Source organism: Xenopus laevis, chromosome 8S, assembly GCF_017654675.1.
Source record: "Xenopus laevis strain J_2021 chromosome 8S, Xenopus_laevis_v10.1, whole genome shotgun sequence".
NCBI lineage: Eukaryota > Metazoa > Chordata > Amphibia > Anura > Pipidae > Xenopus > Xenopus laevis.
Genome location: NC_054386.1, coordinates 2,302,579 through 2,329,735, shown reverse-complemented (window position 1 = coordinate 2,329,735; position 27,157 = coordinate 2,302,579). Strand labels below are relative to the sequence as shown.

The 27,157-nt window shown below is 37.7% G+C and overlaps 1 protein-coding gene across 4 annotated transcripts in view; it reads right to left on the bottom strand.

Moving 5' to 3' along the window:
- Positions 1-27,157, bottom strand: part of ryr3.S (ryanodine receptor 3 S homeolog) — a 254,374-nt gene that overhangs the window by 109,001 nt on the left and 118,216 nt on the right. For 2 of the 4 annotated variants that reach the window (XM_041574388.1, XM_041574389.1), the window contains exons 42-54: positions 24,648-24,751; positions 22,942-23,077; positions 19,309-19,489; positions 17,961-18,066; positions 16,171-16,291; positions 15,863-16,032; positions 13,926-14,146; positions 12,884-12,974; positions 10,947-11,087; positions 6,442-6,623; positions 5,563-5,641; positions 3,539-3,628; positions 532-678 (exon numbers count right to left, since the gene is read on the bottom strand). In XM_041574388.1, the coding sequence (XP_041430322.1) occupies positions 532-678; positions 3,539-3,628; positions 5,563-5,641; positions 6,442-6,623; positions 10,947-11,087; positions 12,884-12,974; positions 13,926-14,146; positions 15,863-16,032; positions 16,171-16,291; positions 17,961-18,066; positions 19,309-19,489; positions 22,942-23,077; positions 24,648-24,751 (1,769 nt within the window). The remainder of the gene's footprint in view (positions 1-531; positions 679-3,538; positions 3,629-5,562; positions 5,642-6,441; positions 6,624-10,946; positions 11,088-12,883; positions 12,975-13,925; positions 14,147-15,862; positions 16,033-16,170; positions 16,292-17,960; positions 18,067-19,308; positions 19,490-22,941; positions 23,078-24,647; positions 24,752-27,157) is intronic. The other 2 variants (XM_041574390.1, XM_041574391.1) reach the window with 1 other exon arrangement.

Below are 27,157 nucleotides of genomic sequence, written 5' to 3'. Positions count from 1 at the left end.
GCCATGAGAGGTAATTCCCAGTACCCTTTCACTTAGCAAAGGGGACTCAGGACCTGGTATATGGTAACAATGTACAACCTTGGCCCAGGGGGTGTCCAAGACGTTGTTACACACATATAATATTAAAAAAACACCACACTCAACAGGCTCAGTTAAAGAATTTCTTTTGTTTTTCTATTAAAATAGAAAACTGAGCCGGTTGAGTGTGGTGTTTTTTTGCTATTTTGTACACATTTTACCTGCACTCGGGCATGCTGTGTTTTTGTTTGGTGAGTGCTCCTCCATGTTCTATATATATATATATATATATATATATATATATATATATATATATATATATATATATATATATATATATAGTTTAAAGTATATAATCGTTAACTACTTCAAGTGATGCTGTTCAAGAAGTCCACATAATTATCTCATTGACTTGTCAAGGATACATGTTTTTTTTGCACATGCCAGGTGTTATTTGGTTGGCTGATGAGGTACATGCTGTTCATATTATAGACACACATGACTATTAACTACCTGGCTGGACTGTGATATGCTGCGCATCTTCTCATTTTCACGATGCAATGCCAAAGCTTCTCCTTCTTTGGTCCGTTCCACACTCCAGCCCATTGTTAACATCGTTTTCACAGACTCTCTTAAAGGCCAGCGGTAAATTTCTTTTTCCTATTGAATAGCAGAAATGATTATTATAATAACCCATTAGTTGGCTGGTAATTCTGTAATGGAAGCGTCTCTCTCTTTTTCACTCTACAGTGTTGTCTGAAATTTGCAGCTATGAAATGTGACAGCCATGAAACAAAAGAAGAGAATCAACAAGGATTTCTGTTAAAAAAAATGTTTCTTTATGTAATTTTCCAAGTGTTGTATGTGCCTTACAAACATGTAGCTTATTCAGTTCAGCAAGAATGCAGACATTAGGGATCATTTCCAGTTCCAGGCAGAAGTGCAACAGCACTAAGGGGTTCAGAACACGTCTGCTGATGGAAATGGACTGTGCACCTAGGGGGTTATTTATCAAGGTCCGAATTTATCTTAGTATTTCTAAGTTATAAATCCGAGCAACTCCGATTGCCCGAATGGACCTTATTTATGAGGAAAAAAGCCAGAAAAAATAGGGTGGGGCAAACTTCGAAGATTTTCCAGAAAACTCTGAATTGTTTGTGGTTTCTGCGCAAAAAACTACGAAAAAATCTTAGTTTTCAGCGCAGAAACCACAAACTCATCGGATATCGGTACGGACATCAGCGCAGACACTGGGACCTTCCCCATTGACTTATACAGGACCTCGAGAGCTTTTAGATGCCGGGATTTTGGATTCTACGTGTTTAAACCATTGGACTTTAATAAATCTCGAAAAATTCTTCGTTTTTTTCCCTCTAAAAACTGTGAATTATTCGAGGTTCGGATATTCGGAGCTTGTTAAATAACTCCCTTGTATGTGTGGTACAAAGAACAGCATCAGGAGATCTGTGTGCATTGCCACTACCAAATTTGTGCATCCCAATAACCCACATATTAGAGGACAAACAGGGCAACTACAAACTAAGGTCTGTTGGGCTTAATGAAGTCGTTTGCACGTGGATAGGAAACTGGCTACAGGATCGGGTACAGAGGGTGGTTGTTAATGGGACATTCTCTACTTGGAGTAAGGTTCTTAGTGGGGTCCCCCAGGGCTCAGTATTGGGTCCACTTTTATTTAACTTGTTCATTAATGACTTAGGGGAGGGGATTGTAAGTAATGTATCAGTGTTTGCAGATGACACAAAATTATCCAGCCCAATTAATTCCATCCAGGATGTGGCACTTGCAACAGGATCTTGACTAACTGGCAATCTGGGCAGCTAAGTGGCAAATGAGATTCAATGTTGATAAATGTAAAGTCCTGCACCTGGGATGTAACAATATCCACTTATACCCTTAATGGGACTGCACTAGGCAAATCCATAATGGAGACGGAGCTTGGAGTCCTTGTAGATAATTAACTTGTCTGTAGCAAGTAATGCCAGTCAGCAGCATCAAGGGCAAATAAGGTCTTGAGCTGTATTAAAAGGGGCATAGAGTCAAGGGAGGAGGGGGTCATTCTTCCACTGTATAGAGCACTGGTAAGGCCCCATCTAGAATATGCCGTACAGTTTTGGTCTCCATCACTCAAACAGGACATTATTGTATTAGAGAGGGGACAGAGAAGGGCAACTAAGCTGGTAAAGGGAAAATCTTAGCTATGAGGAAAGACTGGCCAAATTGGGGATGTTCACACTGGAGAAGAGGCGCTTAAGGGGAGATATGATAACTATGTATAAATATATAAGGGGATCATATAATAATCTCTCTAATGCTTTATTTACCAGTAGGTCCTTCCAGCTGACACGAGGTCACCCATTCCGATTAGAAGAAAAGAGGTTCTGCCTAAATATTGGGAAGGGGTTTTTTACAGTGAGAGCTGTGAAGATGTGGAATTCTCTCCCTGAATCAGTTGTACAGGCTGATACATTAGATAGCTTTAAGAAGGGGTTGGATGGCTTTTTAGCAAGTAAGGTTATACAGGGTTATGGGAAATAGCTCATAGTACAAGTTGATCCAGGGACTAGTCCGATTGCCATTTTGGAATCAGGAAGGAATTTTTCCCCCTCTAAGGCAAATTGGAGAGGCTTCAGATGGGTTTTTTGCCTTCCTCTGGATCAACTGGCAGATAGGTAGTTAATAAAAAAAAAAAAAAAAGGTTGAACTCGATGGACATGTGTCTTTTTTCAACCTTACTTACTATGTTACTATGTAATATAGGACTGCCGAAGGCAAACAGCATTGTATTTGTGAGGGGTAGCCCAGAGATAATTGTCCATCCCCCCTTACTTTATAGATAATAAACAAACTCAGCAGTCAGTGTAGTAGCCAAATGATTGTTCATGATATAGTAATGCTACAGTAAGGCACTTTATGTGAATACCCATAAGTTAGGACACTTTGCAATCTCAGGTGGACAAAACTGGATATGATTCATACGGTTTAACGTTAAATCAACCCAGAACCAGATGCTTTTCTTCACACAAGAGCAATCAAATTGGGGTTTTACTGTATATAGTGATGGGAGAATAAATTCACCAGACACAAATTCGCTGTGAATTTCCGCATTTCGCCTAAAGCGAATTAATTCGCAAAACTGCGGCGTCAATCTGTCGACGAAAAAAATATGCTGCGTCAAAAAAAAAATTGCACGTCAAAATAGTCATGCGTATAAAAATTATTGTGCAGCAAAATTATTCAGACGCAAATTGACTTTGGACCAAATAGTGGTGCGTCAAAATTATGTTGACGCCCAATGCGTTTCGCTAATTTTTCACGGCCCAGATTCGCCCATCACTAGTTATATATAACAGTGGGCAAATCTGCACCTGCGCATCAACTCATAACATACAAATAGATGTCTTGGTAAATACACTAGCAAATCTCCAAAAATGGAGACACAACATGATCGGGGCACGCCAGTTTGTCACGAATAAGCTTCCGAAAAACTCATCTCACTCACCTTTTCTGACAGTGTCTTGAATGGTCGCAACAGAGGGTGAGTTTTCATGTTCTCATCAAGGGAAAGTCCATATTTCCAGCCACTGTGGATCTGAATAGACAGGGAAACAGCTCAAGTCAAGTCAAGTCAAGTGGATTTTATTGTTATTTCAGCCATATACAGTAAATACAGTACATAGTACAGCTGCATCAGATGTTTAGAAAAAAGACAAAAAATATTCAGCACAGCATACAGTCCAAAAGCCACGAATTGCTTGATAATGGCAACTTTACCTCATTCTTGCCTGAAGCAAATCTCATTCCTGCTGCTCCTACTAATTATAATTTCACTGCTTACTGTTAAAGCTAAATGTCATTTTGAAAAAGTGACTCCTTAATATGATTAATATTTGCAGGGATGTTTTTTTTTTTTAAATAAGGGGGTTATTTACTAAACTCCGAATGCAAAAATCATGAAAAATTTGTGATTTTTTTTTAATAAAATCGGACTTTTTTAAACGTCACAAATTGTTCGGAATTTATTCAACCCCCGAGGATGGAAAAGTCAGAATCTGAAAATCCGGCATCTCAGATCTGTCGCAGTTGCATATAAGTCAATGGGAGAAGTTCCAATGATTTTTTGATATCTGAGTTTTCGGATGAAAAATCCGAAAAATATCGGATGAAAAATCCCAAAGCATTGGGAAAATCAGATTTTTTCCCACAAAGCAAATTTTCGGGAAAATTTATTAATAAATAAGCGTAAAAAACTTGAGTGGATTTTATCGGAGTTTGTAGCAGAAAATAATGAGATGAATTCGGACTTTGATAAATAACCCCCTATGTGTCTTATGGTCTTGTTTAGACAATATATGCTGCATATCCACTCATCCAAATTTTAAAATTAGCATTTATCAATCATGAGTGTATATAATTTGTTCATACTAAGCATTGGCTGTATTTTCTTCCTTTCACTAATCTGTTGATCAGAATCTCAAACAACTGTTATAGTAGAGTCAAAGATTAGCACAGGTAGGCCTTCTTATACACTAAATGGGTGGCAAGGACATAGCAGCTCTCTGAAAAGGTGCTCAAAGGGGAACTATTGCAAAAAAATACTAAAAATTGAATCTAAGCTACATGATACTGAAATCAGAAACGTTCTAAATACAATCAATTAATAATTCTGCACCGTTTCTGAAATAATCAAGTTTATATTCACTATCAATCACTCTTTTTTTGTCTAGAAGACGTATTAGAGATCACTCAAATAACTGATTCCAGTACAAACAAAATCTAACAAAATAACTGCCTTTTGCACAAATTCTGCATGTAGAGAGACATGATGTCTGGTGATTTTAATAGAGTGAGCTCTAATACATCTTCTAGGCAAAAGGAGCCCCCCTATAACATATATAGGATCTAACTGTCAAACAAAATCTAACAAAATAACTGCCTTTTGCACAAATCCTGCATGTAGAGAGGCATGATGTCTGGTGAGTTTAATAAAGTGACCTCTAATACATCTGCTAGGAAAGGAGCCCCCCTATAAGATATATTGGATCTAACTGTCAATGAATATCTGACACCCAACTGCTGCATGAAGACAGAATGAAGAGAAACAGATGCTGAGAGAGGAATAGTGAATATAAACTTGATTATTTCAGAAACAATGCAGAATATTTAATTGATTGTATTTAGAATGTTTCTTATTTCAGTATAAGGAAGCCTATATTACATTTCCATTTGCGTGATAGTTTCTTTTTAATAACTGCAGTGACTATAGCACTACATGACCAATATGATCTCCAAATGGTCCTTCAATTTTAAAATATGGCAGTTAACACATCTCTTTTTTTGTCTACTCTCACAACTATTACGGCAACAACTGCCAGACTCTTCCATATCATGTTTGGGCTGTTAGAATTCATCCCCTATGGCAAGAGCCTGGTTATTCTACAATACTATATGTATTATATATATTTTTTTAACAAACAAAACATGCATCTAATGTTGATAGACACAGTTAAAAAACAGAAAGGTTACCTTGTCGTAAGCCCATTTATCATGTGAATGTTCAGCATTTTTATTTACAATATATTCAAGCTTTTCGGGTAGTGTCAAGCTATAAAACAAAAAAAAAAGAAATTTAGTATTAAATATTAAGCTAATAACATTAGAAAATATGATATCCGCATTTTATACACTTTTTTTTAAATCTAGTCTTAAGTGTCACCTTCATTATACAAAGTAAAAGATTTAAAAGGGGCAGATTTATTAATGTTCGAATGGTAAATTCAAATTTATTTTTTTTTGGTCAAAATTTAAAACCACCAACTCGAATTTGAATGTAAGATTTATCACACCTCAACCCTGAAAACAGTTCTAATTCGACTATTCACCACCTAAAACCGGCTGAATTCATGTAGAAGCCAATGGCAGAGGTCAGTTGAACCATTTGAAGATGTTAATAGCCTTCCTGACATTTGAGGGTTTTTTTTAGAGGAAAACTCGATCCTAATTCAATTTGAATTTTCGGACGTTTGTATTCGATCAATATTAGACATTCGAGTTTTTTCATAAATGACCTCCCATTCTTTCGAATTTGAGTTAAAAAAGAAATTCACATAACTTCAAAATTCGACCTTTGATAAATCCGCCCCTAAATGCTTAAGTCAACAGCTTTTGTAGACTCAGGCAGTAATAATGCCAAGAACCTAAATGATATTTTGGCATTGCTGTTTTAAAAAGTTATTGGGTCATATTCCATGTGAGCTGACAGGAGAGCACATGACTTGGTGGGATGTCCACAATGAAATTAAGAATGAAGCCTGAGCAGCTTGTTTGACTTTACAACATTGATATTGCTATTGTAAGTCTTTAAGTTAAGAGAATTTTTTTAAACAACATAACACAATTACTCACTTTGCAGTATTGATTGGTGTTGGATCAAAATTCCCCTCGGCATCCACAGACATTTGTTTCTCTGGAGTTGCTTTAATTCTGGTATCAACATAATCTGGAGGCAAAGCACCAGCTATAGCACTGAGACATGGCATGGACATTCGGAAGAGCTCAGCATCGTACCTCTGCAGGAGAGATAGGAACTGGTTGGAGAGTCCCACAGAAAAACATGCAAATTGTTAGTGGCAGTCACATCAAGCCATGTCACAGCAGCAAATGGATCATTTTTAGTAAAACATAACAAGCAAAATTGTTTCAAACTGAACACTTAGCAAGTCCTTCATTCACAGGCTTTTAGCATCAACACATTAAAACATTCTAGCCCACAGACAACTCAATTACTCTATGTGGCAATAACAATAACCATAGAGTACTTCTTTACTACAAAAAGAGAGGGTATTATTTAGAAGTGAAAGCACAAAGCAGAAGACTGAAATGCTGTTGCACACCATAAAGAACTAGATATCAGCACCGGGAATGGTTAATATGGAGAAATAATATATAGAATGTAGGAAAGGACTTTAAAGCACAGGTATTTGTGACTACATGACAACATTTGTGACAACATGATCATTTGATAAATTAAATTGAGGAGAAGAGCATAAATTTAGAACTTGGAGTTGCAGTGGATGTGATCTCCTTAGATTTTGCCAAATCATTTAACACAGAACATACTATCTGCACAAGGATAAGAAACTGGCTGAAAGACAGATTACAAAGGGGCAAATTCACTAAGGTTCGAAGTTGCGCCAGGCGCAACTTCGCTGCGCTTCGCCGCACTTCGCCAGGCGTAGTTTCGCCAGCGCTCCGCAAATTCACTAAAATCTGAAGTTGCGCACAGGGGTAGCGTAAGTTTGCAAAGTTGCGCTAGCGTTGATTCGCCAAGCGAAGCGAAGTTTCGCTAGCGATGGTTCATTTGCATACGGCGCCAAATTCAAATTTCAATGGAGGAATACGTATCAGCACTACAAATGCCTAGAAAACCTTCAAAACATCAAATAAAAATTTTATTTTGCCCTACACATGTGCCCACTGTATAGGTAAGTTGCCATGAGTCAGGAAATGTAAAGGGGAAGGAGGGGAGCCCCAAAATTTTTTTTGATCCTTTTCAGCCTATCACCCATAATGTAGAAAACACGCCAGCGTTTTTTGGGACTTAGAAAAAATTGTGACTTTTTTTGAAGCTATCCCTATCTACTCTATTGCGCTTCGCCTGGTCTGAGGTGGCGAAGGAAGTCTAGCGTAAAAGGTAGCGTTCAGTACACTGCTCGCGTTAGTGAATTTGCGTAGTTACGTCCGTAGCGAAAATTCGCCAGGCGTAAGGGTGCGAAGTAAAACTAGTGAATCTACGCCAGCGTTCGTTAGTGAATTTGCGAAGTAACGAAAATGCCCAACGCTAGCGAATTGACGCTAGCGTTCGGCGCTTAGTGAATTTGTGGTGATAAAACATTTTATAGTAGTTACTTCGATAGAGGTCTAAATAAATTGGTGGTCTGCGCAAAAAACTGGCAAATAGGTTTAACAATGATATCTGCACGGTTATGCACCTGGGCGAAAATTACATTAATGAAGTTATACAATAAATTTAAGTGAGAAGGAGGGTTATTGGGGATAACTGAGTTGACAACTCTAGGAAATGTTATTCACGGTTTGCTAAAGCTAATGTTCTCTTCTATAATAAAAAAAAAGCATTGAGCAGAATTTGGCTATTTATAAGTTCCTGGTAAAACCCTCACCTTAAGTAGCAGCAAGATTTGGCCTCTAGTCTTTAGGAATGATATTAATAAGCTGAAAAGTGTGCAGAGACTAAACAAGTAAAAGCAATACAACAATTAAACTACAAGGAGAGAACCAAAATTGGGTTTTCGATGGAGAAATGGTGCTAGTGATGGGACATTATCGCTCCAGTATTTAGGAAGACAATAACTCGAGAGGAAATCTGCTCCTGGAAGGGTTGATCTTGGACAGTCGCCTTTCTTCAACTAAATATGCCAATATGTAACTGCCACATGATATTCCGTAGTTGCAAAGGCTGGTGCGGTTTACTAAATTATACACAGAATGTGTGGAACAGCTATAATGGATGGTTATACAGTTAAGGATATTGCTTAAAATTTAACATGGAGAGAGGTTATAAGGGACTGGTACAAACACAAGAGGGGATAGACATTATGAGGGGGCTATTTAGTGGTTGACATTTTATTTTTTCATTGGAGAAGCTGCTGTAGTTATTTCTAACTGAATAAATATAATCAAGTCCAAATGCAATAACATACAAAACAATCCATTAAAAACAGGCTAGCGGACAGACACCACACCATGCTTTTTGTCAATATGCAAATCTTTCGAAAGTCATTTAATGTACACCGATTGATATGTTATTACCTATTATGTACTACAAGATATTTCTGAAATACATAACTTTTTACTGATAAGCAATTTTTCCACGGATTTGCTCAAAGTTGTTACACTGGTGCTTTGTCTTTACATTACGAACAATAGAATTTTTTTTAGAAACAGAAGAACAGCTGAAATAATGATTTAATTATCTCCAGTCGATGGGTTATGCCAGGAAACTCCTCAAAGGCACAAAAAGATCAAGTACTATGATCTGAGCAGCAAATGGAAACATCACAAAGGTGAATTAAATATTAATGGTATTATTTGCTGGGACCTCGTCAGTCTATTTTAGACCATCATCATTTTGTCAGATCGGAAATGAACTATCAGAGATAAATCTTACAATCAATGCAAAAGATATGCATCGACCATTAAATTCACAACTAGGGATGGGCGAATTTGACCCATTTTGTTTCACCAAAAATTTGCCGTCGGCGACATTAGGGATTAGGGTTAGCCATTGTATAAAATAAGGAGGGAGGTAAGAGGAAGGTTAATGAAATGCTGCTAATGAGTAAAACATCTAAAGATTTATAGATGAGAAACAAACAAGGCCACCATTGGTATCAGATTGATCTACATGAAAGCAGGGACAACCTATTTTTGCAGGTCAAGATGGAGTTTAAAACCCTCCTCTATAAAAGAGCTAGTAGTAATCTGAACGACATAGAGCTTTGTCTAAGACAGCAACAATGTACTGATAATATCTTAGATCAGGGATCCCCAACCTTTTGAACCTGTGAGCAACATTCAGAAGTAAAAGGAGCTGGGGAGCAACACCAGCAACACCAAATGTTCTTTGGGTGCCAAATAAGGGCTGTGATTGGCCATTTGGTAGCCCCTATGTGGATTGTCAACCTACATTGAGATTCTGTTTGGCAGTACAACTGGTGTTTATACAACCAAAACTTGCCTCCAAGCCTGGAATTCAAAAATAAGCTCCTGCTTTGGGGGTTGGAGAGCAACATGTTACTCATGAGCTACTGGTTGGGGATCACTGTCTTAGATCATCAATCCAGAAAACAGATGAACTAAATGATTAAATAAAATAACAGGTTTACGTGTGAAATTGGCACTTCTAAATAGACTTTAAAAGAATTAAACAGCAGAGTAATTAAGTTTAATTAATTATCATTAATGCTAAGAACTAGGATGCATTCTTATGCAGCACAGCAACATATAATTATGGAAAAATTGTTCCACTACATAAAAAAGCTGCACAGCAAAGCTTCATATCAGAATATGACTCACACTATGACATTTAGGGGCAAATTTACCTAGGGCCGAATTCGACTGCCGAATTGAAATCCTTCGAATATCGAAGTCGAAGGATGTAGCGCAATTAGTTCGATCGAACGATCGAAGGAATAATCGTTCGATCAAATGATTAAATCCTTTGAATCGAACGATTCAAAGGATTTTAATCCATCGATCTAAGGATTATCCTTCGATCAGAAAAACCTTGGAAAGCCTGTGGGGACCTTCCCCATTGGCTAACATTGGCCTCTGTAGGTTTTAGGTGGCGAACTAGGGGGTCAAAGTTTTTTTTAAAGAGACAGTACTTCGACTATCGAATGGTCGAATAGTCAAACGATTTTTAGTTCGAATCCTTCGATTCGAAGGTCAAAATAGCCCATTCGATGGTCGAAGTAGCCAAAAAAAACCCCTCACATTTTGGGGGAACAACATGGAACTATTTGAAATGATGTTGCAACCCCTAGATAAAACTAAAATAGCTGCTCTTGATTATCACAACGTTTTCCCTGCACTGCACATGCAATTAAACATGGTGATGCCTCTAATAAATAAGAGCAGTCACTGCTTGGCTCAGGGCCGTCATATTGATTCATTAAATAAGGCAATGTATGCAGAGCAGAGCTGTTTAATATACAATGATGGTGTCCTATTAAGCCTGTGAAAATAAACATAAAAATTAGGTAACTAAAAAAAAGTTAAGAAACGATTGATGGGAGACCTATAAAGTTATCAAGGAAATGAGTAAACCCAATAATCATGTAACACATTTAAATTTGTGCTAAATTTGATCGATCTGAGAGTGAAATTACCTTGTTAGATATAGAATCGAATATTCCCCAGAAAAGCTTCTCTGTCAAGTGCAATTCTTCCTCTGAGGCTAATCCATAACTTCCCCATCCAGAAGGGAGGCAGTAATATTTCCAGCACAGCTCATAATGGTCTGTCAAAAGCTGTAAAGTCAAAACATTCCCCTGTTGTACTGAACCTCTTCACTGTGAAACTCTCTACAGGCATTTTTATTTCCTACACGATTTTATCTTTGAATGCATTCATATAATAATAGAATACAGGTTATGGGATCACTTACATGGAAACAATATCCAGAAAGCTCCGAACTATGTAAAAAACATTTTAAAGGGATCTTGTCATCGGAAAACATTTTCAAAACGCGTCAGTTAATAGTGCTGCTCCGGCAGAATTCTGCTCTGAAATCCATTTCTCAAAAGCGCAAACAGATTTTTTTATATTCAATTTTGAAATCTGACATGGGGCTAGACATTTTGTCAATTTCCCAGCTGCCCCTGGTCATGTGACTTGTGCCTGCACTTTAGGAGAGAAATGCTTTCTGGCAGGCTGCTGTTTTTCCTTCTCAATGTAACTGAATGTGTCTCAGTGGGACCTGGATTTTACTATTGAGTGTTGTTCTTAGATCTACCAGGCAGCTGTTATCTTGTGTTAGGGAGCTGCTATCTGCTTACCTTCCCATTGTTCTTTTGTTTGGCTGCTGGCGTGAAAAGATAGGGGGTGATATCACTCCAACTTGCAGTACAGCAGTAAAGAGTGATTGAGGTTTATCAGAGCACAAGTCACATGACTTGGGGAAGCTGGGAAATTGACAATATGTCTAGCCCCATGTCAGATTTCAAAATTGAATATAAAAAAAAATCTGTTTGCTCTTTTGAGAAATGGATTTCAGTGCAGAATTCTGCTGGAGCAGCACTATTAACTGATGCATTTTGAAAAAAATGTTTTTCCCCATGACAGTATCCCTTTAAGCAAATAATTCTAATTATTACATTTTTTCCTCTGTAATAATAGGACAGCACCACATAGCCTTTATCATGCTTAAACTGCCATAAATCCATACCAGTGGTATAACAATAACATAGTCCCAAGAATTTTGGATAATAGATCCCATACCTCTACACATACAATAAAAACTTTATAAACAGAATACTGCATGCCAACATTTAAAAGAAATAAAGGTAAATCCTATGTATTAACCCGGTCAATTTAACTATTATATCAAAAAAGTTAAATTATATCTTTTATAGCAGTTGCACCAAAGGTGCCCTTATGTTTTTTTCCCAAGATTCACATCTTTTGAGATTCTTTTAAGGGTGGTGACAAAATCTCCTGTTCTTCAGGCGACTAATCTTCCACGAAAAGCCTTCCAGCTAGAATGTAAATTGCCGGCGGAATGGCACACGGATTGCTTTGTTTTCCGAAGTCGCCCGAAGTTGCCTCACGAGGAAAACAAAGTCCTCCAAGTGCCATCCCGCCGGCAATTTACATTCTAGCTGGTGGGAAGGCTTTTTGGGGATATTAGTCGCCTAAAGAAGAGGCTGGGCGACTAATCTCCCCAGAATCTTAACATGTGTCACCACCCTTAAAAGAGTCTCAGAAGATGTGAATCTCCCCGTATTCAGAAAAAACTTAATGGCGCCACCCTTGGTGTCCATGGTAGAAAGTTCATGCACAGAAAAACTGACAATAAGTATTTCAAGATGTTTTTTGTGTGCAACAAATAATGTTGTTCAGATTGGCGCAACTCTGTACCAAGATATATTATAGACAAAGGAAATACCACATGGAAACTATTATATTAAATACATTAGTCTATAAGAGAAATGAGGCCCCCGCCCTATCAGCATGCACAGAAATATAAAATAATATAAATAATATGTGCAGGGCTTCCTAAAGCAATATTTTTTAGAAACCATATTCTAGACTTAGTATAAACTACCTTCAGTGGCATTTTGCAGTACTCATTGAGTAAGGGAACATCAAAAACAAGGCGTCGCAGGAGCTGCTGGAGCATCGAAGGCCTCATATGACTGAAAATAACCAAAAAAAGATTTAGGAAATTAGGCAGATCATATTATCTGTGTTAAAAAAAAGAAATATATACACCATAGGGGGTTATTTATCAAAGTCCGAATTTATGTCAATATTTTCTGCTACAAACTCAGATCAAATCCACTCGAGTTTTTTACGCTTATTTATTATTACATTTTCCTGAAAATTTGCTTTGCGGGGGATTTTCATGATTTTTTATCTGATTTTTGCCCAAAAACTTCAGGGTATTGCACGAAACCCAGCGCACATCAAAAAATCATTGGGACTTCTTACATTGACTTATATGCAACCTCGACAGGTCTGAGATCCTGGATTTTCTGATTCAGACTTTTCCATCCTCGGGGTTTAATAAATTCCGAAAAATTTGTGATTTTTTTTAAAAGTACGATTTTATAAAAAAAAATCACAAATTGTTCGTGATTTTTGCATTCAGAGTTAAGTAAATAACCCCCTTAGTCTATGATTTTAAATACTAAAGGATCAGGCACAATATACCAGCAATTGTCTTACGTCCTTCATTGGACAGAAATGTAGACAATCCAGTGATGGAAGTAACACAACAGTATTTCCTTTTTTTAAAGAAAGAATACGGCACATGCTATTATGTATGGCACGTCAGCATTGAGAAAACCCAAATCTAGATATACAGCTTCTTATAAAAACTTAGACCTTACTTTCAAAGGTTTGATAAGGACAACGTTCCAGATGCAACCTTGACATCTAATGCTACTTACAGTATTTATGTGAATGTGCAAAACTGCATCAGAGTGTTCAGGACAAAACAAGAATAATTCATTGTATTTATCATCACCTTTAAAAAAAATGCATGGTTTGTAACAGGAATAATGTTCTAACAACCATGTGCCAAGTGTTCTAGAACATTGTTACGGCTTCATTTTAGATATTCATTACAATAATAAAAGTCTTACTGGCAAATGGAGAGCAGACACTCTTCAATTGTGTCTCTCTGAGCCTTAGTTAAAGAACGTCCCTTAGACAACCTATAGATGGTATGCAGGGTTGAATCAATGAGTGCGGCATAATGTTCAGTCCCAGAGAAAAGGGGAGCACACCGAGTGAGCAAGGGCAGAACTGCGGAGCAGATGTAGCGGTTCAAAGCAAGAGCCATTTCGGTCACACTCAGGGAAGCCTAAAGAAATGTAAATAGGAATAATAAGATCACAGTATGATTCATGTAGCTGGTCATTTAGTACATGTAGTAGGGACTTGGGGGTATGTAATGAGTATGGCATCTCACACTGAAAAAGCATCCTATCGCTAACACGTTTCGCCAAATGAGCGATAGTCTCACTTCCAAACGATCGCTTCTTTTACCCACCGTATTCAAAGTCCAAAAAACGCCCTTAATATCGACTTCAACCTTAGGGCTTTCTTAACAGGATGATTTTTTTGTTACAAAATATCAGAAATAGGATGTAAATTGTGCAACAATGTTTATGGAATATATCTGTTTATTGGTACCTTTGCAAAGGATAGATGCTTTTTTTTTGGGACAATAACGTTCTTTGGACTTATGACTAAAAGAAGCGATCGTTTGGAAGTGAGACTATCGCTCATTTGGATGAAGCCATTCGGCAAAACACGTTATCGATAGGACGAGAGTGTGGAAGCGGCAGCCGGTGACCCGAGGAAACTATACTGGACTAAGGCGAACATATTGGCCGGTTCAGTTACGCAAAGGACTTGGAACAATAGACCGGAATGCCACATTGGTTTTAAAGCGATTTCATTGGAGGAATGCTTGTGAGTGCAATTTTAAATTATTTATTAAAGTTTTTATAACGCTTCCACACCTGTTACTTCCTTTTTACCCACTAAAGTGTTAAGAAGATTGAAAGCGGACTGAGGCGCTCAAATTACATATGCCTGTATCAACTTACTTCTTGTAAATATAGACACCTGCCGGACACACTAGGATCGGAGTGTGGGCTTCTGTGCAACTATAACTCTAACATCACGGGTGTCAAAACATAAATATATAAATAAGGACTATAGCCAAAAACACCTCTAGCACCACTTAAGTTACGGACTTTTACACTGGTTAAATATTAACTCCTGATGGTGGTGCATGATTTTTAAGCATAATTATCCACATGCGGGTATATTTGAACATAGAAGTTCACTAAAAATATCATAATTTACTTTGAAATACTGCACTATATATATTTTATCTGTTATACTTCCCCCTTTAAAACCTTGTGGTTTTTTTGAGGAATACAACAATCTCTTGTGGAAATTGTCTTTTTTGAGGGAGGAGGAGAGCCTTGCTGATTGCAGGATTGGGGAAACACCTTTCGTTCTAGAGCAGTGATCCCCAACCAGTAGAACATGTTGCTCTCCAACCCCTTGGATGTTGCTCCCAGTGGCCTCAAAACAGGAGCTTGTTTTTGAATTTCAGGCTTGGAGGCAAGTTTTGGTTGTATAAAAATCATATGTACTGCCAAACAGAGTCTCAATGTAGGTTGACAATCCACATAGGGGCTACCAAATGGCCAATTACAGCCCTTATTTGGCACCCAAAGAACATTTTTCATGCTAGTGTTGCTCCCCAACTCCTTTTACTTCTGAACATTGCTCATGGGTTCAAAAGGTTGGGGATCCCTTATCTAGAGGATCAACTACTTAACTAAATAAAAAAAAACATGGTGGCCTAATTGGTGGACATATGTAAATAAAGCCCAAGAAATTTCTTTCAAAGTATTTGGAGGATTCTGTATTGGTTATAAAAGTCATCTTAGGCTAACATCATATTAACAGTTACAATATTTAATATTACTTAGCAATAAGGGTTGTCATTTGTTGAAAACTATAACACCAAGTTTTACACAAGATATAGTAGACTTACCGTATCAAGAGAAGCTGATGCTCTAAGATCAGGTAGGAAGGCCACCTCCAGCAAATGCAGTAGGACACTTTGGTCCTTAATACCATAAACACGATCCAGAAAAAGCACCATCGGGGCCTTGTGATCTGGGCAGAAGCTGGCTGCCATGTCAGGTTCAAACACTGAGCCATCTGTAAATAAAATGTATGTCATCCCAAGGTTTTTAAAAAACTATTTGAATAAAATAAGATATATAGATGTAGCAGCCGCATTCAGTCAACTATAACAATACAAGAGATGGACATGTCACCACTGATTACAGATTTTACCTTTGTTAAATGCCGGAAGTTTTAAGGGAATACTAATTATTCCAACCAAGTCCTCAGTGGGAACAAGTGAACGAAGGATGGAGCGGATTCGAATTGCTTCACCTTTTCCGGCCTCGATCAACTGTAGGTACGATATGAAAAAGTTATTTAATGCACATAAAGAAGATATTAATACATAGAAGGCTGCTAATTCGACTGCAGGAAAACCGTAGAATGAGCAGACACTCCTGTGACACATCAGGTTGGATAAAATCTTGATCTTTATTCCATAGGTTAAAAAAAACGGTCAGTTGTTTTAACCTATGGAATAAAGATTGAGATTTTATCCAACCTGATGTGTCACAGGAGTGTCTGCTCATTCTACCATTTTCCTGCATTTTCCCCCCCAACTACGGCTTTGGGGTGCTGCACCGGGCCACCAATCTTCACCGGTGAGTGTGAATTATGAAAACTGAAAAAAATGCTGCATGATGCGGTGAAAATGTTTTTTTTTTTGGATAATTATTAGAAAGAAGAAAAAAAATTGGAAAGCAAATTTATTAAAAAATTTTAATAGGATCAAAGCAGCTCCCGTTCACTTCAGTGGTATCTTGACAGCTTTTACTTTGCGGTTTTGTATTAGAGGTTTTCGTGTTTTTTTTACACTTAATAAAGCTCGCATTCTTAATGTTTTAGAGTAAATAAAAAACACAAATTTTTAGAGAACAAAAATACGATTTGTGAAAAAAAAACCTTGAATTTTAGTAAATCACCCCCAAAAATCGCAAAAAAACTTTTAAAAATCACGAATTTTTTAAATCTCAAAGATGGAATAGTCAGAATCACAAAATGCAGAATCTCAGACCTGTCGAGGTTGCGTACAAGTCAATGGGGAAGTCCAAATAATTTTTTGATGTGCGCTGGGTTTCGTACAATACCCCAAATCTGAACTTTCGGGTGAAAAATCCGGAAAAATCTGGAAAATCTGATCCCCCCCCCCAAAGCTTTGCGGGAAAATGTTGAGATAAAATCGGACTTTGATAAATAACCCCCTGGGGGGCCGATTCACTAAGGGTCGAATATCGAGGGTTAATTAACCCTCGATATTCGACTAGGAATTAAAATCCTTCGACTTCAAATATCGAAGTTGAAGGATTTAGCGCAGCTAGTTCGTTCGAACGATCGAAGGATAATTCCTTCGATCGAACAATAAGTAACCCTCGAAGGATAATTCCTTCGATCGAACAATAATTAACCCTCGATATTCGACTAGGAATTAAAATCCTTCGACTTCGAATATCGAAGTCGAAGGATTTAGCGCAGCTAGTTCGTTCGAACGATCGAAGGATAATTCCTTCGATCGAACAATAAAATCCTTCGACTGTAACGATTCGAAGGATTTTAATCCAACGATCGAAGGAATATCCTTCGATCAAAAAAAGTTAGCCAAGCTTATGGGGACCTTCGGTAGCTTTTAGATGGTGAACGAGGGGTTCGAAGTTTTTTTTAAAGAGACGGTACTTCGACTATCGAATGGTCGAATAGTCGAACGATTTTTACTACGAATCCTTCGATTCGAAGTCGTAGTCGTAGTCGAAGGTCGAAGTAGCCCATTCGATGGTCGAAGTAGCCCAAAAAAAAACTTCGAAATTCGAAGTTTTTTACCTTCGAATCCTTCACTCGCAGTTAGTGAATCGGCCCCTTAGTGTCCAGGCAGAAGTTCTTCAATGTTATTTTCCACACTGAATTCACTGCATTGTAATATGTAAGTTCTCAATTCAGCCATTTGTGGACTAATAATAATCACTTACATGGGTTTCTGGAGCACAACGTCCAAGAAGGTCGATAAGTGCAGAATAAAAGGACATTATAGCATTTCCCATGTGTACAATCTCTTCTTCTTCTTCATTCTCAACCCTGAAATAATATTAGTAAAAATCAGAGATGTTTTCTTACTTTCTTAGGGCTTAAAAAGCCTCAGTCAATACTTGAAAAATAAGTTAATAATTCACTTGCTGCTTTAACCCTTTAAGATACTGGGGGTCATTTATAAAGTGCGCGCGTGTATCGCCCATGTTTTTTCCTGAACGCTAATATGTTGCATTGCTCTTGCCCGTCTTTCTGTTTTTTTGCCAATTCGCATTGTGAATAAATTGTCGCAAATGTGACGGGTGTTTGCGTGAGTGCGCGGTTGTTGTGCACGAAAATAGCATTGACAGTAACTTAAATTCGCTATTTGTTTTGCGAACATTTTCTCCGCCACCAAAGTTGTGGTGTAATTCAAACACAGAGTGTCCACATAAATATTAGCAATTTGAGATTTTTGACATATTTAAAAAGCTCTAATAGACATTCGCATTGTGAAAAAAAATTCGCAATTCAGTTTTTTTACAATTTAGAAATGTATAAATTTGGACAGGGCAAATATATTCATTGTGCGACCCAATCTGCCCTGCGTGAAGTTTATAAATGAGACTCAGTGTTTTTTTGGCAACCCCCCATGCCGGGCTTCTGACACATTTTGGCAGCTCAACGAGGAACAGATAAGAACACACACTATGAATATTTTTTTTAGATCACTGATTAAACTGCTAGCTCCAAAAAGGAGGCAATTTATAAGTGATCTGTTTCAGAGCAAAAATCCAGCCCTAATAATATCTTAATAGAAAATAACCCACTTTTATAACATTTAGGGACAGATTTATCAACGGTCAAATTTCAAATAGAAAAAACTTTGAAATTCGAATAAAAAAAGACCCAACAATTTTTTTTTTCTCGGGTCTATAGGCCGTTTTCACTCGAATTTGAAAAGTACTTATCGAAGTAAAATCGTATTAGATCTAATTCAATTCAACGTTTTTTCTAAAAAACACTTTGATTTTTCAAAGTCCGCCAATTGGACTCCAAGTAGGTTCTAGGAGGTCTTCCATAGGCTAAAACAGCAACTCAGCAGGTTTTAGATGGCGAATGTCAAACAGTACATGATAAATTTTGATATTCTAATTTTTTTTCAAATTTGAATTGAATTTGGACTATGTCCTAATCGAAGTCCACAAAAAATAGCTAGAAATTCGAATTTTTATAAAATCAAATTTTCACCTCCACCCTGGATAAATCTGCCCCTTACAGTGGGCAAAATCCCTAGTAGGAAAAACTTACACTTCCCTCTGATACCCCTGAGAAGGAAGGTCCAGAGCTGGGTTCTCAGAGATGTTAATGGCTTCCTGCATGGCCGACAATAAACCATTTCCTCCTTCTCCTCTCAGCGATGGGCCAAAACACTCAGGACGTCGAATGAGGAGCTTCACCACCACACTGGCATTCTCTTCTACACTCTCAGCTGGAAAACAAGCGACACAAAGCAACCCTTGGTTACAACTCCCTAGCGCTTCAGTCTTTCAGTTTCACATGTTACTCCTTTCTGACTTGAGGCCTATTACAAATAAATGGAAAAGAAAACGCAGAAGAACTACAGCTCACAAGTCTATGTTGAGGGAAGAAGATGTTGAGTTTAGGTTGGGGTTATCAAGATAATGGATCTTTTTGTAATCATACCTTAAGGGGCAGATTTATCAAGGGTCGAATTTTGAGGGATAATAAACCCTCGAATTCGACCCTCAAAGTTAAATCCTTCAAATTCGAATATCGCAAATTCTACGATCGAACGATCAAATAAAAATCGTTCAATCGACGGATAAAATCCTTCGAATCGAACGACTCAAACAATTTTCAGCCATCGATCGAATGATTTTTATTCAATGACAAAAAACGTAGAAAAGTGCTGGGGAAGGTCCCCATAGGTTAACATTCAACCTCGGTAGGTTTGAAGTGGTGAAGTCACAGTATTTTGACTTTCAAATGGTCGTATAGTCGAACGATTTTTTTTCGAACCGTTCAAATCTTTCGAACAAATTTGATCGAATTTGACCCATTCGATGGTCGAAGTAGCCAAAAAAATACTTTGAAATTCAAATTTTTTTTCCATTCAAATTATTCCCTCGAGTTTAGTAAATCTGCCCCTAAGTCTACTAGGAAGTCATATTAATAGTGATGGGCGAATTTATTTGTCAGGCGCGAATTTGCGGTAAAAAGTTTTTTGATGCCGACAACAATTTTGACGCTGGCGACAATTAAATGGACGCCCATTTACTTTAATGCACTTCAAATGTCGCTGGTGTCGGAATTGTTGCAGGTGGCAAATTTGCGGCAAAGTGATACGGGACATATTATTCCATCACTATATATAAACATTAAATAAAGCCAATAGGCTGGTTTTGCCTCCAATAAGGATTAATTATATCTTAGTTGGGATCAAGTACAAGCGACTGTTTTATTATTACACAGAAAAAGGAAATCATGTTAAAAAATGTGGATTATTTGATTATAATGGAGTCTATGGGGCAAATTCACTAAGATTCGAGGGCTGCGCCAGCTGCAACTTCGCCGCACTTCGCCAGGCGTAGTTTCACCAGCGCTTCGCAAATTCACTAAAATCCAAAGTTGCGCTCAGGGGTAGCGTAAGGTTGTGAAGTTGCGCTAGCGTTGATTCGCTATGTAAAGCGAAGTTACGCTAGCGAAGGCTAATTTGCATATGGCGCCAAATTCAAATTTCAATGGAGGAATACGTATCAGCACTACAAATGCCAAGAAAACCTTCAAATCATCAAATAAAAATGTTATTTTGCCCTACACATGTGCCCACTGTATAGTTAAGTTGCCATGAGTCAGGAAATGTAGGGGGGAAGGAGGGGAGCCCCAAAAAATTTTTCGATCTTTTTCAGCCTATCACCCATAATGTAGAAAACACGCCAGCGTTTTTTGAGACTTAGAAAAAATTTTGACTTTTTTGAAACAATCCCTATCTACTCTATTGCGCTTCGCCAGGTCTGAGGTGGCGAAGGACGTCTAGCGTAAAAGGTAGCGTTCAGTACACTGCGCAAGTTAGTGAATTTGCGTAGTTACGTCGCTAGCGAAAATTCGCCTGGCGTAAGGGTGCGAAGTAACACTAGCGAAACTACGCCAACGTTCGTTAGTGAATTTGCGCAGTAACGAAAATGCCAAACGCTAGCGAATAAACGCTAGCGTTCGGCACTTCGGCGCTTAGTGAATTTGCCCCAATGGGAGAAGCCTTAAGTTATGGTGTTTAAAATTACGAACATCCCTGGTCCCAAGTATTCCATATAACTAAAAGACATGAGGCTCATTTATCAACACTGGGCAAATTTGCCCATGGGCAGTTACCTATAGCAACCAATCAGTGATTAGCTTTTTAAAGTACGCCGCAAGTAGAGCAATGAATACAGCGATTTGATTGGTTGTCATTGGTTACTGCCCATGGGGAAATCTGCCCAGTGTAGATAAATGATATTATTACTCAATAACCCACATATTCATATAATTTCCATGCTCTCAACTATTTAGATTCAAATGGGATAAGTGCACATAACATGAAGCAGTTACGCGAGGAATGGAGAACAAGGAGGTACAACTAATGCTTTTCCACCTTCTATAAATATGTTTATAACAGACAATAGAATTAATAGAATTTTGCTCTGTTAATTGCAGATTGTTTTGTATTCTGTGCCTTGCAATAAATGTGTTAAAGCCACAACCTGCCCAAGAGCACAACTATTTTGCATAGATTTACTACCTGATCATTGTCCTCCAAATAGCAGATTTAAAGGAGAACTAAAGCCAAACTAAAGAAGTAGCTAGAAATGTTGTACATGATGTTTTGTGCTTCTGTACCAGCCCAAGGCAACCACAGCCCTTTAGCAGTAAAGATCTGTGTCTCCAAAGATGCCCCTGTAGCTCCCCATCTTCTTTTCTGTTGATTCACTGATTCACATGCTCTGTGCTGCTGTCACTTACTGAGCTTAGGGAGCCACTCACAATATACAGTACACATAGAATAGAAATGTCACAATATAAGGCTGATTAGTAATTAATACACATAATTACTACATGGCAGCACAGAAACGAATGCAATTAGCATCAGAATTGAATAATCAGCAAACCTGTAGCATCAGCTTATATTACAGCCAGGGAAGCTCATTTTCTGATGGATAATTAGTGACGAGCCCTAAGCTTAGCTTCTCAACAGCCAATCAGAGCCCACTGAGCATGTGAGTGTCACAGACACTTTCCAAGATGGTGACCCCCTGTGACAAGTTTGAAGTCCTGGATCATTGCTGCTATTGACAAGCTCAAACTTTACCCTCGTGCAATAAGTTCACTCTATAAAATATGAAATTTTTAGCCACATTCATTTTTAGGGTTTAGTTCTCCTTTAAAACTGACCAGGAAGTAACCCACACTCTGCAATGCACCAGTGCCAGACACAAGTGCTGTATGTACTACAATTCTGCAGCCATTAGTATCTGGCATCACTTAATTAACCCTTATCCCTTGTTCTTTGAATTTTATTTTCAAAAACTTGAATGTCTGGTATTTATTAGGCAGAAAAAATCTCGAATGTAAAAATATCGGCATCTAAAAGCTGGTGAGTTTATGTAGAAGTTAGTGGGAGTTGTACAAGGCAAAATTCAAGACATTTTTTAAATTCGAGTTTTCAAGTTTGTAAACTCATACATTTGAGATTTTAAATCTATAAACTCGAAAAATATAAGTTTTTCCACGATTGTATTCGATCGAGTGTTTTACATTCGGCTTTTTTCATAGATAAGCGCAAATTTGTGTTTTTTAAATTGTGAGTTAATTCAAAGTAGAAAAAAAATTTCATGAACCTCACAAATTTGATTATTGATAAATAAGGCCATAAGTATTACTTACCATTAACAAAGACAGCAAAGCGCAGAAAAGAGAGGTAACGCTCCCCTTCTATAGGATTCCATCCAATGTCTGGGTAGCCCTTGGCTATTAGCATCGGACAACTTTGTAGCCCACATCCGGCTAAGTAAGTTACGACCTGTCAACATAGGTAAAAATGCTTCATTAAAATACACACAGGGCCTTGTTTAATTTTTAGAGAAAATCTTCCTAAACAATGTAGATTCTTGATGTTTTGCAGTATTGATAGTTTCAAGAAAGGATTATATGTTTATTTTAGTAAGTTAAAAACTTTTTTGTTTTTCATGTCTGTATTTGCCCGTAGCTACAATAAAACATTTGTTTTCTTTTGCTCATAGAATCTTTAATGGTTGTTCAAAGATGTAATTAAACTTTAAGTGCTAGATTGGCGATGGGCGAATAAATTCGCCAGGCGCGGATTCGCAGCAAATTCACGAAACTGTTACGAAAAATATTCAGAAGCCCATCGACTTTAATGCATTTGGCAAAAACAGGCACGTGTATAACAATTGTCGCGGGCGTCAATGCGTTCCGAGAATTTTTCCCATTTCATGAATTACGTGGGAAATTCCCTAATTTTTCGGTGAAGCAAAAAAAATCCGCCCATCACTACTAGATTGCTTCAGCATGATTTGTACTACAGACCCACACACAGTTCTTTTGTATATACAGTACTATGGGGGTTATTTACTAAACTCCGAATGCAAAAAATCACAAAAAATTTGTGATTTTTTTTATAAAATTGGACTTTTAAAAAATCATGAATTTTTTTGGAATTTATTAAACTCGGAGGATGGAAAAGTCTGAATCTGAAAATCCAGCATCTCAGACCTGTCGAGGTTGCATATACCGTATATACTCGAGTATAAGCCGTCCCGAGTATAAGCCGAGGTACCTAATTTTACCTCCAAAAACTGGGAAAGCTTATTGACTCGAGTATAAGCCTAGGGTGAGAAATGCAGCAGCTACTGGTAAGTTTCAATCAAAAAATTGAGGGTTTCTGCTCTCATTGGAGGTTCCGGCATCCATTCTTGGACGCCGGCGAATATTCTTGGAGACTATTCTTGGACGCCAGTGACTATTCTTGGACGCCGGCGACTATTCTTAGACGCCGGCGACCATTTTTGCGCTTGACCCAAGTATAAGCCGAGGTAGAGTTTTTCAGCATATTTTGGGGGCTGAAAAACCCGGCTTATACTCGAGTATATACGGTAAGTGAATGGGAGCAGGCCCGGATTTGTGGGAAGGCCACCTAGGCCCGGGCCTAGGGCGGCAGAATTTTAGGGGGGCGGCATGCTGCTCAACCACACCCACATTGGTTCAAAAACACTGGGGATGCACAGGAGATACAATCTCCATGAAAATTTGCACGAATAAAGGGGAGGGGACAGGGGCGACAAATGGCAGTGGGCCTAGGGGTGTCCACTTTGTAAATCCGGCTCTGAATGGGAGAAGTCCAAATGATTTTTTGATGTGCTCTGGGTTTCGTGCAATACCCTTCTGAGTTTTTGGGTGAAAATTACGAAAACATTTTGAAAATCGGATGAAAAAATCTGAAAAAATTGTGAAAATCTGATTTTTTTTTTCTCGCAAAACAAATTTTCTGGAAAATTTATTAATAAATAATTTTGAGATAAATTCGGACTTTGATAAATAACCCCCTATGTGTGACAAGTCTTAACCATCACCTTCTCTAAATCTGGTTCTTGTAAAGCCAAGGCAAGCTCATTATTGTCCATGACAGATGCTGCAGCAACATCCAAAGGTGTGGAACCTCTCATCGATGGAGAAGCTGCAAAGGGAATGAAAGGCAAAGTTACAGAGCAAACAAAACAAATATGATATTGCAAATATACAAGGTATAGTATATATCTGAAAAACCAATATCCGAAAGCTATAGATTATGGGAAGATTATAATCCATATTTACTTTATAATCCAAATTTTTAAAAACTATTTCCTTTTTTCTGAGATAATAAAACAATAACTTGTACACGTATGTGACCTGTTATCCAGAATGATCGGGACCAAGGGTTTTCCAGATAACGGGTCTTTACGTAATTTGGATCTTCCTACCTTAATTCTACTAGAAAATTATATAAACATGAGATAAACCCAATAGGCTGGTTTTGCCTCCAATAAGGACTTATTATATCTTAGTTGGGATCAAGTACAAGCGACTGTTTTATTATTACAACAGGAAATCACTTTTAAAAAATGGGATTATTTGGATAAAATGGAGTATATGAGAGACGTCCATCCCGTAATTTGGAGCTTTCTGGATAACGGGTTTCTGCATAACGGATCCCATACCTGTATGTGGTTGTAACTAAAATAATCAGATTATTGGCAAAAACAATACTATTATGTTTATTTCATGATGAAATGTTTCTAAGCAGACAAAGTATGGTGATCCAAATTACGGAAAAGCCCCTTATATGGAAAACCCCAGGTGTTCCGGGTAATACATTCCATACCTGTACTATGAACATTCATATGATTGTACAAAATAATATATACATTAGATAGTTTCAAAAAAAATATACATATATTTGGGTGGCTTTTTAGAAAATGATAGTTAAAGAAGTTAATTCTAGTACAAAGCTGATACAGGGACTGGCCCAGTTGCCTTATTGGGAGTCAGAAAGCAATTCCTCCCACCATTAAAGGACCAGTAGGATCAAAAAAACTTTTTAAAAAATTCATTAGTAAAAAAAAAACACCAAGACAAATTAAACTTTAAATTGCAAAGTCTCTTTTAAGAAATAACTTACCAAAACTCTGCTTGCGCTCCTCTTCAGAAAGTGATCGGGCGATCCATTGTGCGGCGCACGATTTCTCCTCCCTACCTTCCTTATAGGAGAGAGCCAGTGGGGAGGAATCGAGCGCCACATGATGGATCGTCGATGTGTCGCCTTTTCTGAAGAGGAGTAGAGGCAGAGTGTCCGTAAGTTATTTCTTAATAAAGGTTTTGAGATTTTAAAGTTTAATTTGTCTTGGTTTTTGTTCTATGTATACTTACAAATTTTTTCATTTTTTTTTTATGTTACTGGTCCTTTAAGGCTGTAGAGGGGCTTTTTTTCTCCTTTCTCTGAATCAACAATTATTATTATGGCAGGTTTCACTTACGAAAAAAGGTTAAACTTAATGGACATGTTTCATTTTTCAAGATCATCTACTATGTTGCTATGTCACTAAAGGTATGTGATCCGTTATCTGAAAACCCATTATTCAGAAAGCTCCGAATTACAGAAAGGCCATCTCCCATAGACTCCATTATAATCAAATATTCCAAATTTCTACAAATGATTTTCTTTTTCTCTGTAATAATAAAACAGTAACTTGTACTTGATCCCAACTAAGATATAATTAATCCTTATTGGAGGCAAAACCAGCCTATTGGCTTTATTTAATATTTACATGATTTTCTTTTAGACTTAAGGTATGAAGATCCAAATTACAGAAAGATCCCTTATCCAGAAACTCCAAGGTCTCGAGCATTCTGGATAACATAATACTTCACTTACATGATAATTAGGGAAGTGTTAATATGGATCATTGGCTCCCATATTGTGTTTAAAGGGATACTGTCATGGGAAAAAACATTTTTTTCAAAATGAATCAGTTAATAGTGCTGCTCCAGCAGAATTCTGCACTGAAATCCATTTCTCAAAAGAGCAAACACATTTTTTTATATTCAATTTTGAAATCTGACATGGAGCTAGACATATTGTCAATTTCCCAGCTGCCCCAAATCATGTGAGTTATGCTCTGATAAACTTCAATCACTCTTTACTGCTGTACTGCAAGTTGGAGTGATATCACCCCCCTCCCTTTTCACCCCACGGCAGCCAAACAAAAGAACAATGGGAAGGTAACTAGATAGCAGCTCCCTAACACAAGATAACAGCTGCCTGGTAGATCTAAGAACAACACTCAATAGTAAAAACCCATGTCCCACTGAGACACATTCAGTTACATTGAGAAGGAAAAACAGCAGCCTGCCAGAAAGCATTTCTCTCCTAAAGTGCAGGCACAAGTCACATGATCAGGGGCAGCTGGGAAATTGACAAAATGTCTAGCCCCATGTCAGATTTCAAAATTGAATATAAAAAGATCTGTTTGCTCTTTTGAGAAATGGATTTCAGTGCAGAATTCTGCTGGAGCAGCACTATTAACTGAAATTTTTTTTTCCCCAT